The sequence below is a fragment of the Lissotriton vulgaris genome, chromosome 1_2, assembly GCF_964263255.1.
Source record: "Lissotriton vulgaris chromosome 1_2, aLisVul1.2, whole genome shotgun sequence".
NCBI classification, from domain to species: domain Eukaryota; kingdom Metazoa; phylum Chordata; class Amphibia; order Caudata; family Salamandridae; genus Lissotriton; species Lissotriton vulgaris.
Genome location: NC_141686.1, coordinates 153183515 through 153200786, shown reverse-complemented (window position 1 = coordinate 153200786; position 17272 = coordinate 153183515). Strand labels below are relative to the sequence as shown.

General features: G+C 42.0%; 1 protein-coding gene across 2 annotated transcripts in view; it reads left to right on the top strand.

The window, feature by feature from the left end:
* Positions 1-17272, top strand: part of LOC147734720 (uncharacterized) — a 57199-nt gene that overhangs the window by 8522 nt on the left and 31405 nt on the right. Inside the window, exon 3 of one of the 2 annotated variants that reach the window (XM_086953617.1) lies at positions 9418-9916. The exons of the other annotated variant lie outside the window; for it this stretch is intronic. Coding sequence (XP_086809743.1) covers positions 9418-9551 — 134 coding nt within the window. The 3' untranslated portion in view covers positions 9552-9916. Of the gene's footprint in view, positions 1-9417; positions 9917-17272 lie in introns of those variants that run through there. 2 annotated transcript variants of the gene reach the window in all.

Here is a 17272-nt window from a genome sequence, read left to right as displayed (position 1 = left end):
TCTTTGTGTTTTATTCATAGATACCTGGGTATAATCCTGACAAAAGAAAGAAATACAGGAATACCTGTGTTCTATAACCTTTATTATTTTCATCACATATTTGCAGCAGCAATAGCACATTGATATCTGGTCCTGAAGAAAGCCAATGATACACAGGTTTGATCAATAGGCTGAAACATGTTGACCACAAAGTGACAGTGGTTCTACATTCATACCACTTTGCTGTTTCATTTTTAATCCTGTCAGGGAGAACACAGTAATAAAACAAATGTCAGTGATTCTATCGAGGCATTTTTAATTCACTCACTATCTTCTCACACAGCGCTGCAAACATCACTACACTCATCGTCTCACATATGGGATTAGTATCCTGCTCCTTACGCAAAAACATCTCTGAGCTCCTTCCTTAACTTCTGAAGTAGTAGCTCCCAGTGTTGACTAGGTTTTCAACACTGGTAAGGAGGACCCATATGATGAAGCATGTCATCTTCGGGTGAGTGAGGGTTCTTATCCTTAAGGGATGTCTTCCCCATAGGTTTCACTGTTTCTTGTAGTTTCGAGAGTACCAAGGTCAAACTGCATATTTTGCATTTATAAACATGCATGAGACTATAGGTGTGTTCTGGTATTTGTAAATTCCACTCTATGCCCTTATCTGATCGCCCCATGAAAGTAAAGATACAAATTCATTACAATAAAAAGTGTCCTTGTATCGGAGAATGGCCTTCCCATCTTAACTGAAACGTAGAAAAATGTTGTTTAGTAGTGTAGTTCCTATATTCCCAATAGACTCTGCACATTGGAATAATATATCCTATAGATTAGACGTAGGACTGAGGTCGACTAGGTCTCTATCGAATATATTAAACTTAATAGTGAATGCCAGCTAGCTCAGAGGTAACTAGAAACTTTCTCGAATTCACAAGAAGGGATTAGTTTCTGACAACCGCATAAACATGACAACTTTGTTTCCCAAGAATAAGAAATGTGGCTCTAGATTCGCGGAAAAAATAGATAAGTATTTCACTTAGCCACTTGTGCATGCCTCGTTTCTACCGAGGTGCAGAGAAATAGACGGGCGTTTTCAATAAAAGGTTTTATTGAACAGTATTCTTTCTCATGCACGTAAAGTGAACTGCTACAATCGTGATGCGGACCGCAAAGTATAATGCATACAGCGAGAACAATATTATAAAATAATACTGTAAGAGCATTGTATGGTTTCTAAACAATATATAAATATATACATAAATAACAATGGCTAAAAGTACTCAACTGGTGCTTCTAAAATACACCTATCCCAATGTACCTAACCTAAGTCTAGTATGTGGGAAGGAGTAAGTGTGGTGTAGCATAGGTTTAGTTTTTCTTTGCCAAGAATCTATCCAAGGTTTCTCTAGTTTCTAATCAGCTCCATACCTTTAGTTTAGAATGAAGGGGTCTGGTATCTCAGTCTCGGGACTCGATTTCCCAATGGAAACACTGGAGCTGGATTCTCGCCGAGAGAAATGCAGCCACTCGATCAGTGCGTCAGCTGGAGGGTTGGCTTCGTTCAGCACTTGCTGTAGGGAGCTGCGTCGGGCAAGTAGATATCGAACAGCTCTGAACCACCGTCTCTTGCTAGAGCAAGTGAAGGCATATTTATACCTTGAAGGTGTCTAGTTTGATGTAAAGTCGGGCATAATAACGTCAGGAAAGAACCCCAAGTGAATAGTAGTTCTTTGTAAGTACATGAGTCCTTGGACAAATCAATATTCAAGCATGGGAAGGTCCCTGACTGCTTAAGCCGATTTTCCAAGAAATCGTTGTGACGTTTTGGTACGGGTGGAAGTAGCCATGCCTGTATTTGGCCTGTATGGGCCATGTCTAAGTAAGGGAATGATTTCTATGCCTATATTAGGGCAATGTGAATTGCACCTATATATGGGTAGGAATCGAAAAAATTCACTCGGATCCTAAAACGCCATACAACCGTTTGGTAGCCAGGTTTGTTGGCTTGGAAGAATAAGGGGACCTTCAAAGACAAAGAATGACCTGTGAAAAACAAAATTCCAAAAGATCCCAGAGAACACAGTCCTCATTTTTCAGTTAGCACACCTACTGAAAACAGAGGGTTGACTCGCAACCAGCATCATTCCTATGTGATTCCCTAGGATGTGTATTTAGAAGGTCACCAAAGTGTCCTTCTTTCCCTTTAGGGGCAAAAGAAATAACTTTGCTGTTCTGTCTGTCCACTACAAGGCTCAGGCTGTCAGGAATAGTGTATGTTGATGTATCTATAGCACAATGTACTTCTCCTTTAGAAGGTTTTGCAGGTAGTGCTAAATCTCAGGTGCCATGACACTCGTACGGTGATCCCACTGGTGCTTGTCCTTTCTGAGAGGCGTAAACATCAAATCTGAGTACACAGTGCACCGGGCTATACCCAAATCAAGCCTTTCTTTGCTAGTAAACACATGTGCTTACCAGCAGACTGTGAGAGCTCTGCAGTCAAAATCACTAATGCAACGCATGATCCCAAAGTTCAAGAAGTGACTCACAGGAAGAGGATGATGCTTCTCAGTTCAGGCAGCAGAACTTCGGTATACAATCCCTCTGAGAAGGAAATAGACCAAGGGCCAATTTACCTTCTGACAAGGTCTGACATTAATACTCTGTCCAGATATCGTTTAAAAAATGATTTCAAGAAAATCTACAAGCAATGGAATGATATTTTGTAAGTAATAGTTGGACACAATATTTATGTCAGCTGATATTTTTGTAGATGTTATTCTGACTTGGAACCCCTGATGGGCACTAAGACACGTTCTCTTTCCCAAATGGTAATCACCTTCACTCCAGTACTGAGAGATAACCAATGTAGTGACCACTACCATTACACATATTATTTTAAGTTGACCTTTGGAATCAACGTAGATCATCTGTTTTTGCTCTTTGAAGAGGTAATTTATCAAATGTGACCCGTGGGAATGTAGACCTCTTTAGAACTATCCATTAAGTGCAGGAATGTATACATGACTATCCCTTCAGTGTATGAATGCAAAGAAAAGACTGGATGTAATTTGGAAGTTTCATGTGTCCTATTAGCAATATCATAAATGATCCTGGAAGGCTGCAACTGAGATTACCAACATTAGGGGACATTATGGCCATGGTGTTGTAACTTCTAGAGAGGAGCGGAAATGGGAGAAAATTTAAATATTTCCGTTCATTGATTAGTTCATTTAAGTAGGGCACAAGTCCGAGGTAATGATCTTTCAGATTCCGTATACAAACTGTGTGAACATTTGTAAAACCTTCTCAAAGGTCTCAAAACGTGCAAGAATATGAATCCTCTGAAAGTAGGCTTCTGAGTGAAAAACTCTTGAAAAAAGAAAACAATTTCATAGATATACTTTCTCACAAAAATGTTGCTGGACGTTTTCCTGAGTAGAACAAATGTAGGACGTTTTATCCACAAGCGCAGTTTAAACCAAGTGGCGAACTTTACAGCTCTTAGAACCTGTGAATGTTGTCCCTTTGGAAATTAAATGACCCACACTAAAAGTCACTTGTTTCCATTTACTTAGAATCTAGGAAGATGGCATTATCTACGTTAAGATGTTTGTTTTCATGAGTACCAGTGATGGCATTTGGAAAGTACAGACTCTGACAATGAGGTTGGGACTGGGAGTTTCCAAGGGAGAAAACTTCCTAAGGAAGTTTAGTCCCAGTTTAAAACCAAAGTTTGGACTCACTATGCCAGGATTGAAATAGAGGGAGACAAATGCAAATCTAGGAGTAGCTATTTGCAGGCAGGCATGTCCAAGGAGTAATGTTGGCATTGTAAGCAGGCAGAACTATAGAGAGGTTCTTGCGTCAACTACAAGAGATAACCCGAATGGGGTGAAACCACTGGCGTAACGAAACTTGAGGGGGCCTCCCTGCAAGGCACATGGAGGGGCCCCCGTCTTCTTGGTGATCTCCTTTAACTGTCCGGCATGTCGTTATTCATTTTAACACTTTATATAGCCCTATTGTACCCAGAGATATTGGAGTGCTTCACAATGAACAGCAAATCCTATAAGTACGCTTACATTAGAGAAGAAAAAGGAAGAGTTAAAAGATTGAAAGCAGGATCAAGAGCACATAAGACAGTCTGCAGAGCACGCAGAGGTAATGTCACATAAAGATGCAGAAATAGTTATGGAAAGAGCGGGCAGGATTGCAAGAAAGGATGGGTTTTTAGAAGTGATATTAAGGGGAAGAGGTGTGGAATAGACAAACATCAGGAGGGATTGCAAGTAGCTGAAAGGGTTTGGGAAGAGTTTTTATATTTTCTGCAGAAGGGAGAGGGGAGGTGTTTAACTTTTTTCTTATTTGTGGGCACGCAAGTAGTTAGTTTTTTAACAAGAATCACTATATGTAGCAACTTGCCATTAAAAACTGTTTATGTACATTATACTTATGAGGAGTTTATAGCCTGTTAGATGAGACTGGCCCATGAAAATACATACATTTAGGAGCTTTTATGACAGTCATTTTGTTGAAAGTGGTATATTTATTTATGACTAATTTTCATTTGGGTGTAGAGAATAGGTACATCATTAGGGTTTCAAAGAACAGATGGGGTAGCAGGGGAATTGTAGGGGGATATGAGGTACCAACAGGGCAAAATTACTTTTCCAAGTGCCAGATAGGCACCTGGACACCTAGCCTGCCACTTGCCAGTGGCCTCCAGTTCATGCTTCTTGCATTCTGATCTAGTTACAGGCGTTTGACCAAGTAACGCAACTTATTTTTAGGTTTTCCTGCTCACCGTTCTTCCTGCCAACAAAAGCCCCCCACCCCATTGCCTACTTATTGCAGACCACAGTGCGACCCGCTCAGTGGAGGGGCTGCTGGTGCACTAAAGGGGAATTCATCTGCGCGTATTCGCATCTGGATCACTCTGTGCACCACCACATCTTGTCTTACTGTCTCCAGCAGGTACACCATTGTCGAACTCTTATTCCTCGTCCCTGTACGCCACAACAAATGCTGCATCTGTGCTGACCCATGCTCCAATGCAAGACCTTTCAACTGCACCCACTGCCACGTCACCTGCAACAGCACATACACAAGTCAACCGACAAGCCCCAGCCCGAACTCACCGCAGACACCTCCTGAACAAAAACACCAACTCACATTTGCACGTTCACTATTCAAACACACCACTGAGATTTGGGACCTCACTTCACCCTCACTTCACCATCACCCCGACATCCTCTTCCTCACTGAGATCTGGCTCAACCCCACTTTCGCACCCAACATCGTCACTGCAATACCCGTAGGATACAAGCTCACCCACTGTGACCGCATCAACAAGCCTGGCAAAGGGATCCTCATCATGCACAAGAAATCCATCCAGTTCATCATCACAAATGACAACATCACCTCAGCCATGGAACACCTCAACTTCCAACTTCAACCAAACAGCAAAACCTCCATCATTGATACCCATGCCTAAAGTCCTCCAGGACCATGTCCAGCCTTCTGCAACTTCTTCACTGACATTATCGGCCCCCCTTGCACTATAATCCAACAACTACATTTTCCTTTGTGACAGCAACTTTCATCTTGACAACCACAATCATATCAACACTACCAACCTCTTCAAGAGAATGAACATCGGACTGACCCAAATCATCCACAACCCCACACACACCACAGGCCACCCACTAGACCTTATCTCCATCTCCAGCGACCGTATCAGGTACAGCCACAACACGGAACTCACCTTGACCGACAATTCCATTGTCCGCTTCAACATCACCAAGTCACGGACCTCTGCCCCAAGTCTGCCCAACACCACACACAGAAGCTGGAGCAAAGTCTCAAAGAACACATGAATCAATGCCCTCAACACCACCCACCCATATCCTCCAACAACCTACACTAGAACATCAGAAACTTCAACAATTGTATTACCAACTGCGCCAACAGCGTCACTCCCATTGGCACCAACACCCAAAGAAGGGCCACCAAGCAGGTTAACTGGTACAATGAAGACCTCAGAACCCCTAAACGACAATGGAAACAACTAGAAAGGAGATGGTGCACCAGCAAAGACACAACCAACAAGATCGCCTTCACGACAGCCCTCACTTTCTACCACAGGCAGTTGAGACAATCAAACAAAAAGGCCTCAACCTCAAGCATCGAATCAAGCTCCAATAACAGTAAAGAACTCTTCAACATAATCAAAGAATTCTCCAAACCCTCATCTTCAAAAAACAACATTACCCCCTCACAGGAAATTGGCGACAACCTTGCTAGACAAGATTGCCCAACTGTTACCAAAACTTTAAACCCCAGCCCATCCCACTAACTTCTTCAAACAACACAATTACCACAGATATCTGACTAATGGAATAGAGCCAGCTCGCTCCACAGGACACCACCTCCATCATGAACGCAGTCCACCGACCCATGGCCTCACCACATCTTCAACCTAGGAAAAGCCAGGATCAGCCAAGTACTCATCACCTTGTTCAATACCTCAGTTGCCAAGGTCATCTTCCCTGAGAAGTGGACACAAGCAGAAGTCAATGCCCTACTAAATAGACCAATGGTAGACCACAGAGAACTTAACAAATACTGACCAATCTCCTTGCTCCTGTTTCCGGCTAAAGTATTAGAAGAAACTGTTAACCAACAGCTCTCCTCACATCTGGAACAGAGCCTTCTATGCAACTCATCCCAATCCAGATTCTGCAGCAACCACAGCACCACGAATGCCCTCATGGTCTCTACCGACAACATCTGAGCCCTACTGGAGACTGTGTGGCTTTGATCCTTCTAGACCTCTCAACAGCCTTTGATACTGTCTCCCACCACATGCTCATCAAAAGGCTGCACTACATAGGCATCCAAGAAGCCACTCTCAGATGGATCACCTAGTTCCTTCCCGGAAGTATGCAAAAAGTCTACCTTCATCTCCGAACCCAAGGAAATCATCTGCGGAGTACCCCAAGGATCCTTGCTAAGCCCTACTCTCTTCAATGCTTATATGACACCTCTGACCTGCACTGTCAAGACCCACGGACTCAACATCATATCCCATGCCGATGACATACAACCCATCCACTCCTTCTCCAAAAACACCACCAACACCAAGACCAACTTCCGCAACTGCATGACAGACATCGCCAACTGGATGATGGACAACTGTCTGAAGCTCAACACAGACAATACCGAGGTACTCATCCTCGGAAACAAAAGCCCCCTAATGGACGCATCCTGGGAGCCCTCTGAATTTGGACCTACTCCTACCCCTGTTGACCATTCTAGGAACCTAGGCATCATTGTGGACAACAAGCTATAAACATGATGTCTTCAGTCAATTCTGTGGACTATGGCAATGCTCTCTACACAGGAATCACAGCTCACCTCCTCCTTCAACTAGAGACCATACAGAACGCTACAGCCAGACTTGTACTGGATCTCCCTAGATGAACCCACATCACCCCCTACCTCAGGGAACTCTACTGGATCCCTGTACAGAAAAGATGCCAGTACAAGCTCCTGGCCCACACATACAATGCTTTGCACAATTGCAGACCTACCTACTTGAATCACCACCTGAACTTTCATCAGCCCACCAGACACATCTGCTCTGCTTCCCTTTCTCTAACGATCACCCCCTGCATCTAACGTAGCATCTGATGCTGAAGTTGTTCTTTCTCCTATCGAGCAGCAAAGACATTGAACAAGCTGCCTTTTCTTCTCCAAACCTCCCACTCTCTTCCCGAGTTCCAAAAGTCCCCAAAGACCTTGCTATTGAGGTAATCAACCGGACCCTGCCAGTGCCTGGATACCCTCACAGGTGACAAGCTGTACTCTATAAATCCACTGATTGATTGATGAAACACATATTGCTATATATCAACCATAGTGAATGATTGATTTATGAAACATCATTTTGTTTCTTTGTACATACGGAAGCATATCATACAAGATAAATAGGCGCAACTTCACTATGCTTGTTTGTATACAGGAATAGTGATTTGTGACTTTAATCCATTGGTTAATACGTAGGCTAATTATTGGTACATATATCAAGCAAGTTGCTTTGCGTTCCAAAGCATATTGTTTAAAAAATGTGGTTTTAAACACCTTATATTGCTTGCTGTGTCTGTTTAGTGTATTGGTGTATGTAAACTAAATACTGGTGTGTAGGTGTAATACAATAGTTTGTGTGTAATATTTTGATTTGTGGTGAGGCTGTCCTTGTTTGCGATTATGATTTACTGGATTATGTTTCTAATAATATGGCTTGCATACACACACTACAGTTAAGATTTAGCTCTTTTCTCATAATGTACTGGCTCTATGCAAAGCATACTATGTATATCACAGTGAACTGCATGAGTAACACACAGTGCACCTGTATAATATTCTGGTTCATAGACACAATACATTAGCTCATACTGGTTTGTGCACATAATACATGGGTTTAGTTGTGCAATCCATTGTTTAAATCATTATATGCTAATTTGCATCCAATTACTGGTTGTATGCATAGCTTTCTGGTTTGCATGTGTATGTAAATGTAAATGTTGTATACTTGTAAAGCGCACAGCTGCCCACACCGCAGGCGTCCCGGCGCTGTATACCGCTGGGGAACCCGTCCTGGCTATCCCAGTGAGATGGTCCCTGCTGGGCACCTCCAAGGGGAGACCAGGCATCCCCTGCGTTGAAGGGGCCGTTGTGAAGATTAAGCAAGCTATTGCCCAGAGTTGCAGAGTGGAACTCAAGGTTGGAGTTGGCACCGAGGCGAGAATTATCAGGCCCGCGGACATTTTGACCCAAGACCCTGCCGCGTTGGGAATCGAACCCTGGTCCCGGGCCGATCTCAGCTTTCGGGTCTGCCGCCTCTAACCATTGAGCCACACTTCTCCATAATGTTCTGGTAGACATTCAAAAGAGCATGCACTCCATGAATAGCAAATATGTTGCAAGTACAATATTCTTGTTTGCATAAACAATCTTTTGTATCTTTGGGGTCACCTACTGACCGTGGTGGTTCGGCTTTATGTACGTTTATGTACGTTAGGGCTCTGCCCTCTTTATTTCCAATAGTAAAAAATCCCCATTAATTATATTGGTATAATATAAAAGCTGACTCTCAGGTCCAGCTGCAGCTTCCCTGGGGCAGTAAATCTGTCTTATGGTTAATGTTAGAGCATAGAAGTGCCTGTGCTAGCTGTAATACCACTTAATTAGAACTGGTGAAGTCTCAACCCTGTCCTCAGGGTCTGACCTGCCTAACTGGCACTCTGCGATGCACTGCAGTGTCACCATTGCAGGTAGACTGGCGTGCTTTATATTTAAGTACAGCTGTGGCCGAGCCATCCATTAATCATTCTGTAACTTTATCCTTTTCCATCTCATCAGGAGTCTCACTGACCACACTCCCATCCTGTGACGAGTTAGGAGAGACTGAGGTGAAAAAGCAAGAAGCTCACAGCTGGCACCAGCACTTGGCTGCTCAAGTTCCAGCTTGCAGTTTACTGGAGCTGGGATCCTGACCCACATCTCCATCCACCCTCTTTTCAGTTGACACGCCTGCATTAATTTAGATATACCTGTGTCAACATAGATTGCTTTAAGTACAACGGGATATGTTATGATCCCCCATTTTGGCTCAGGGATCTGAAGCCTTTGAAATTTGACTGTATTTCGAATGAAATTCGATATTTAAAAGTTGTCACAAACTTTATCCTTTCACTGTCCTTTTCCCTCACAGCATCACGCTATCCCACTCCCACTTCCTTTCCTTGGGGCACTGTTATTTACCAAGTATTTTGGTTTATTCATTGTGATTAATTTACAGTGTTTTTGTATGTTTTTGACTTTACTTTCTTTAAATAAATTCAAATTAAGGTATACTGTTCTACAGGGACCCTTTCTTTATACACCACATCTCCATCCAGCACCAGACCCTTCGTAAAAAAAAAAAAGTCAAATGTCATGTGTGTGCATGTAGATTAGCGATAGAGATTTAGGATTCCATTTTAAATATTTTGATGCACAGCAGCACAGCAAGCCTTCCTGCCAGGCAGGAATGTGCTGTAACTACAAGATACAGTGCTTTCCTCTCCTTCTCCCCAGCGCCAGTGCACAAACAGCAGCCGTGCGCCAGCGCAGGCACGCATGCCTCATTTTGCAGGGGTGGTAGCGTTGAGGGGATGATTGGTATTGTGCAGGAAAGTTTGCCTTCCTGCACAAAAGTAATCATTAAAGGCATTTTTTCTCTTTCTATCCGTGCTGCAAAATTCAGCACACGTAGAAAATGGAAAAAGTCGAGGAGAATTAAAGTATTTCTCCTCGTTAGGATTCTGACGCATTCCCAGGTTTACAAAATGTTGTAAATCTATGAATCTGTTAAGGTACATGGATGTTGCGTGAACACGCACAGCAACATCCATCGCACGCCCCTTTCACCGAGATGTGTGAAAGGGAAACATTTTTTCAAGGCCATGAAAAGTCAGGCAGGGTGACATTATATGTCCTTGTAAATATGGGAAAGTCCATTGCGCAGTCGGTGCCTCAATAAAAGTGATGCAGAGGCGGCGCAATGGGCTTGGAAATAAGCCCTCTCTATGTGTCTGTTTGTTTGTGTAAGAGCAAAAGTATATGTGACAACGAATGACAGTAAGTGTAACTGTGAGTGAGAATTTGTGAGTCAAGGTGAGAGAGAATAAGTGTGAGTTGTTTGTAAGTAAGAGTAAAGTTCAAGTGACTGGGAGTGAGAGTAGCAGAGAGAGTATGAGTGAACGATTTAGGTGTGATGGAGCATTGGGAGTGAGTCAGAGGAGTTTGTGTGAGTGCGATTTTAATGTGAATGAGTGTGAGTCAGAAGGAGTGTAAATGAGTGAATGTGGACAAGAGTGAGTTTGAGTTCTTCTGTAATTATGTTAATCCTGCATATTGACATACTGGAAGCAATTCTTGGCATAAGAAGCATATGTGGCCTAATGCTGACACTGGCATATTCGAGGTAACTTTAATCATAAGAGGCAACCGTGGGAAAATGCTGCTGCTGATACACAGGGGTGATTTTGGGACATGGGACACATATGGCAAAATGTTGATGCTAGCATACAGGATTTCGCAGAATGCATTTTTAAGTCTTAAATACCTTTCATTGCCTAAATATATGTATTTGCACATGTTAACAGTCTGTTGTTGGTATTACCAAACTGAATAACATGTCTGTCTGTAGTCCAACCACATGATTTATTAAAAAACACTTTCCCTTACTATTAAGCTTTCAAATACCGAAGATAGTATTTTATTCTCATAGTCTGATACTGACTTGAACTTTTATTTGATCATACATATGCAGCTACTCTATGTTTTCTACTTTAGTGGTAGTGTCGAGGACATGACCATTATTTGTTCCACATAAGCTTCACAGGGCTGAGGATATTGAGGTAAAATCATCACACCTAGATCAGGGAAATCCTCTGGTTGCACTATAGAGTATTCCAATAAAGGCCCCACCCAGCACTGCTAGAAAGGGATTCGACTGTTGCCCTAAAAGTATTTTGAATAAATTATCAATGTGCACGGTGCACTGATGTCATCATAACTGAAAGTGAAAGTAAATGTAGCCTATCAGCTTAGTCTGCTTTTATTCTGTGCGATTCTTGGCTAATGATATAGCATGATTCCCAGAGTACCATGTCACCTCCGAGCTCCAATCACCATGGAAGAGGTACCTTTGGAAAGGGGAGAGACACTTGTACTGCACTTGTCCCTCTATCCCCAAACATTTGGTTTCCCCCTCCCATTTTGATGAATTCGATTTTGTTGGGACTTAGGACTTTGTGAACTTACCACAGCTAACCAGTGCTAACGTGCTTGTACTCACTCCGTAAAATATGGTAAAATTGGCTTCCACCGAATTACCACATTTCATTTACATATAAGTTCCAAGAAAAGTGGTGCTACATATACACAGGACCTGTAATTTAAATGCTATCAGTGGGCCTGGAGCACCTATTGTGCCACCCACTTAGGTAGCCTGTTTAAACATGTCTCAGGTCTGTAATTGCAGCATATGTGCAGTTTTAAACTGCCAATAACAAAATAAGTCATTTGCAATCCTAAAACTCACTCTGCAATACAAATAAGTCACCCTTAGCGTATGATCTACAAAGTCCCTGGGGCAGGGTGCATTTTATTGAAAAAGTTGGACATGTACTTTTCAGTTTTAGATGTCCTGGAAGTAAAAAACTCGTACATTTTGTTTTCACTACTGTATAGCATATTTGTTCCATAACATAACATTGGGTTACGTTATTACCTTTAATAAATTATATCTTTTGTTTGGGAGCATCCAGAAATGTAATGTTTGATGTCTAAAGATTTGTAATTCATAATCCTTCATAACTGTAAATTTGTGTTTTAAGTGCGGGGAATGAGATTTTGATACCTTTTCTGATCACCTAGATACCTATCTCATTCTTCCAATTTTGGATCGATTATTATCTGTCATTGAGTAAAAGGCAAACCCCGCATGAGTTAAATCAACCCCATAGACTGACGCAACTCTGAAGAACCACTTACGACTGGTAAAGTTTAAAAGTTTAATATAAAATCAGAATCAATTGCATATACAATCCTCTCAGGATAAGATTCAACAAATATACAGGAACTAAAAGGAACATAAATTCCCTAAAGAATCTTAGTCTACAAAAGAATACAATCAAAATCAATTCCAGAATCAGCAAATTGAAAAGCATAGACACAAAGTGGATCTGTTGCGTCATCTACAAAAAGAGAATAAACAAGTTAAATCTGTCCCTACTCTATGCTAGATGACATCCCTACTAGCAAGTCCTTTTACCTAAAAAGGTGTCAGCAGTTTGACTTCCAAAAGAAGTTCAAACTTTCTTAACCTCTAATGGTAACCTATGTCGAGAAGCAGTACCCTCTCTGCCTACCCATCCGCTCTCTAAGGGTCCTCGGCCTACTGCTCTCTTCCCTCTGCTCTGCGCTTTGTCTTCAGGCCATCTGCTCTGAGCTAACCTCTCCCCTGGGTGCTGTCCCTAAATACACAATCACAGTATAGGTGGAACGCCCCTTTGACGCCCACCACATACACATTTCACATGATCTCATTCTAGTTCTTTCCATAGCTTTGTCTCTTCGCGTCGTCCGTTAAGTTGACCTTGCTTCTTAGGCGCCATCTTCATCTTCGTGCTGGTAACCTCATGACATTCCAGTTGACACTTTCAGTCCAAAGTCTATCACCTCAAAAGAACTCTATTCATTACAGTTGTGATTATAACCTCTTTTGGTCCTGTGAACAGTCACTTCTAAACAAGACCCCAAATTCCAAGCGTCTCTTATCTCATTAGGCCATAAACTTCGTCCAGCATTGTCACTCTAAATTTAACAAGACCTTTGACTCTTGGCTCGCACGTTCAGATCAAAGCTATCCCTATTCCTGTGAGTCCACTAAATTACATGCAGTGAACTACACTCTTGCAAACCCTTGGTCAGTTAGGTTAAAATCACACATGACCACACTATTCTAACATTTCTACAAACTCTTCTACACAGTATAACTTTTAACACACATATATTTGAATTAGCAAATCATTGATTATAAGCGAATCCATATTACATAAAATACAACGTTATACTCTCGTTTCTTACACAGTGCTATATAGTCTGCACATTTCTTTGCTTTGCATTTCGCCTTCTTCTCTGTTTAATAATTACATACGTATATTCTCTGTTTAGCACGTTCTACTGTTCGTAAACATTTACACATTTCTACTTTAGCCCATCCTATATGTATACGGGCCTTTCTAATACTAATGTATTCTAGTGTAAATACAAGTACATTTCCTATTATTCAAGTTACATATGCTAACTTTACGCTACAAGTGCTAACTTCATATTACAAGTTCTACGTTTGCGTTATAGGCTTGTAAATATGGTACAGATATACTTTTCATTCAAATTGCGCTCTCTCAGTTCCCCCCTTTGATGACCTCTAGGGGTCATCACTAACACCTCAATTTGAATGACTCTTTACACAGAACTAGTTACAAGATTCCCTCTTTTCATCGTCTCGAGAGCTCTCAAACTTTTATACTGTTGATCTTGTAAAGCAGCTAATCTCCTTTCTTGCTCTCTCATGGACCTTTGTAACCGGTTCGTCCTATACCATTTGTACAGTCTCACTAAACCCAACAATATGATTATGCAAATCAATATTATTAAGACAGGTTTCAAGATGTACCAAACAACACTTTTACCAAGATTGGCAAACCAATCTCCAACCTTTCCCATTCCATGTCCTACTTTTTCCCAAACATTTACTTTTGTTAAATCTTCGATTTCTTGATGTATCTCTGTAATGTTCTGTATAACTTTCTCAAGTGGTTTTGAATTGTCTGGAATATAAGTACAACATTCCTGGACCTTCAGAGCCTTGCAGACTCCGCCCTCTTTTGCTAGCAGAACATCTAAAGCAAGACGGTTCTGAAGAACCATTGCTCTAATCGACTGCATCTCTCCTTCCACTAGCATCAATGACCTTGCAGTACTTGCAGATAATCTATCCACAACTGTAGCTAGTCTCCTGATCTTAACATCGTTAAGTACCAAACCTAAAAGAGGAAACATTGCTCCAAATATGTCTCCAACTACCTCAGCATCTCCTACTTCTCTTTTCGCTCTTGTCGAAGCCTTTCCTTCTATGATCTCTAAATCTTTTGCATGATATATTTTGGGGAAGACAATTGCCAAATAACACGAACCATACCAATTGTCAGGCAGTTATACATAGGCATTTCTTCCACATACAAAATATACATTAGGAATCGCTTGCATATCTTTCATAAAATCTTTCGTATAATACTCTAACCTGAAAGCATGTTCACAATTAACTTCACCTACAAATACACTCTCATAATATGTCTTGCTTCGAGTTAAACATAACTTTCCTTTCTGCGTTCTATCCAAAGCTATTGGACCATTACTACCTTTCTTTTTATGTGCCTTTTCTTCTTCGGTCCAATCTGTTTTCCACTGTCCTGACATTTTTAGAATCTTCTGCCTCCTGTATCTGTCATCTACTTGTCCAATGAATTTCTTCTCTACCTCTGACACTTTGCAAGTCAGATTATTTCGGCGTGCATATGAAGTATCTAATGTATCCCAAGGAAGAAAGAATTTTGCCAATCTATCTTCCTTTTTGTAGTAGTCCCACTTATTCATTTGTTTATAATTCGGGACTTCAGGCAGTACCGAATCATAATTTGAAAAGTAGTACTCAAACCCTTCTCTATCATAAAATATACTGAGCAATAAACTACATGCTATCCCATATGTCAGTGGGAGGTGATGATATCTGATGCCTTCATCTACAGAAGCCGGCAATTGCATACAAACATAACAATCTTTGGCCTCCATGGCATCGATATACTCGTACAATAGCTTGGCATATGCATTTGATTTAAAATTTCCCTGCGACTCGTCTATGAGTAACCTACGAGCTTCATCTGCCAGTAACGCCTTTTCACAGATTACATTGCTCTCCTCCTTCTTCCCTACAAGAGCAGGTTTCAAAGTCGTTACAGGCTTTACATCTGTTGTCTCCTTCACGCTTGCATGTCCTACTATGTATGATATGGTAACTACTGTGATAATAAGAAAAATTACTACTGCTATTAGTGTACCTATTATGCATTTGGCTTTTCGGTTTGGGTTGCCATTCTCCATGTTATCAAACAATGTAGCTCTTTCTTTTTCGAAGAAAAGTTTTCTTTTTCAAGTCTTTATTTGCTTTATTTGCTTTCTCAGCCTGTGAAGCTCTTTTAACCAACAAAAAGTCTCTTTTTCACACCAATGTCCTTTATCTTTAGCAACAGACAACCTTAACCCTTCTCCGTCCTCTAAATGTAATCCCTAATTTTATTCTTCTTTCCACTCGGCGCTAGGTTATCTTCTTCTTTATAGCTTAAACACAAATGTCTTTATGCATCTACAATGATTCTCGTACTTGCAGCTCTAATAACATATTCCAATAGTTCTAAACGAATGACTTTTTCTTCTTGTGCTGGTATTGGATGACCAAAAGTCGGAAACTCTAATCGATTTAGCACTAGGTCTTTGATCCGACTTAGGTAAAGGGGAATGGGAAGTGTGAAGGTCAGTAACCCCTCAGTCTCGATTCCAGGCGTCAACATCCATATCTCCACTGCCACAATCGGATCGAGATTGATCACCTGCACTTCTCTCACTCTCCCAGATCTCTGTCCCCAAGACATCTGCTAGATAAGTCCACTCTGGGGTGGCGTATCTTCTGCAGGGCACACGTACCCTCCTGGATCTTCTCGGACTCTCAGAACCTGAGTCCGTGGTTCCTTCGTCTAGATCTGAATCTTCAGAGTTCGGGACAAGAGTTCTCTCTGGATCTGCTCTCAAGGTTGACCTTCTCCTTCTTTCCGGCCAACTAGCTTCTCCATTTCTTGCCCTCCTGCTCCTTGTTCTTGGACTCGTCTCTTGATCACTTGTAGGTTGTTCGGTGTCTGACTCGAATTCCCAACTACTTTCCTCTTCTGAGACAGCTTCGGTCTCACTGGTGTCCTGACCGTCATCAGCCTGTTCCGACACAGGCTCAGCCTCTTCAATCACCTCTACAGCTTGACTTTCCCTCTCTGTGGCTTCTCCGCTTTCTGCTGGATTTTCATCCGAGAGAGGAGCTGTTTCTTCCAGAGGTGCTGGAACTCTTCGGGTGTGTGAGGCGTGTATCCAGTTGGGCAAGCCTCCACACTTTACTGCAGTGTTCGTAACTAGTATGACTTGAAATGGTCCACGCCAGCGCACGTCTAGACCGTTCTTCCTGACATGCTTCTTCACAAGGACCCAGTCCCCTGGACACAGGTCATGGCACAGATCTTGAGCTGATGGAACCTCTGCAGCCTGGACCTGGAGGGACACAGATTGAATGGCATCAGATAGTCCCTTGCAGTAGTCCAAGATCAAATCGTCTGTGATGTTCAACAATGCTGCAGTCGGAACCGATGGCAGTCTCATAGCTCTCCCCATTAGCACCTCGTGTGGAGAGAGACCTGTTCTTCTATCTGGTGTGCTACGTATGCTCATAAGGACCAATGGAAGTGCATCAGGACAACTCAGGGATGTCGATGAACAAACTTTGGCGAGTCTGGATTTTATTGTGCTGTTGATTTGTTCTACAATCCCGAAGCTTCTGGTCGATAAC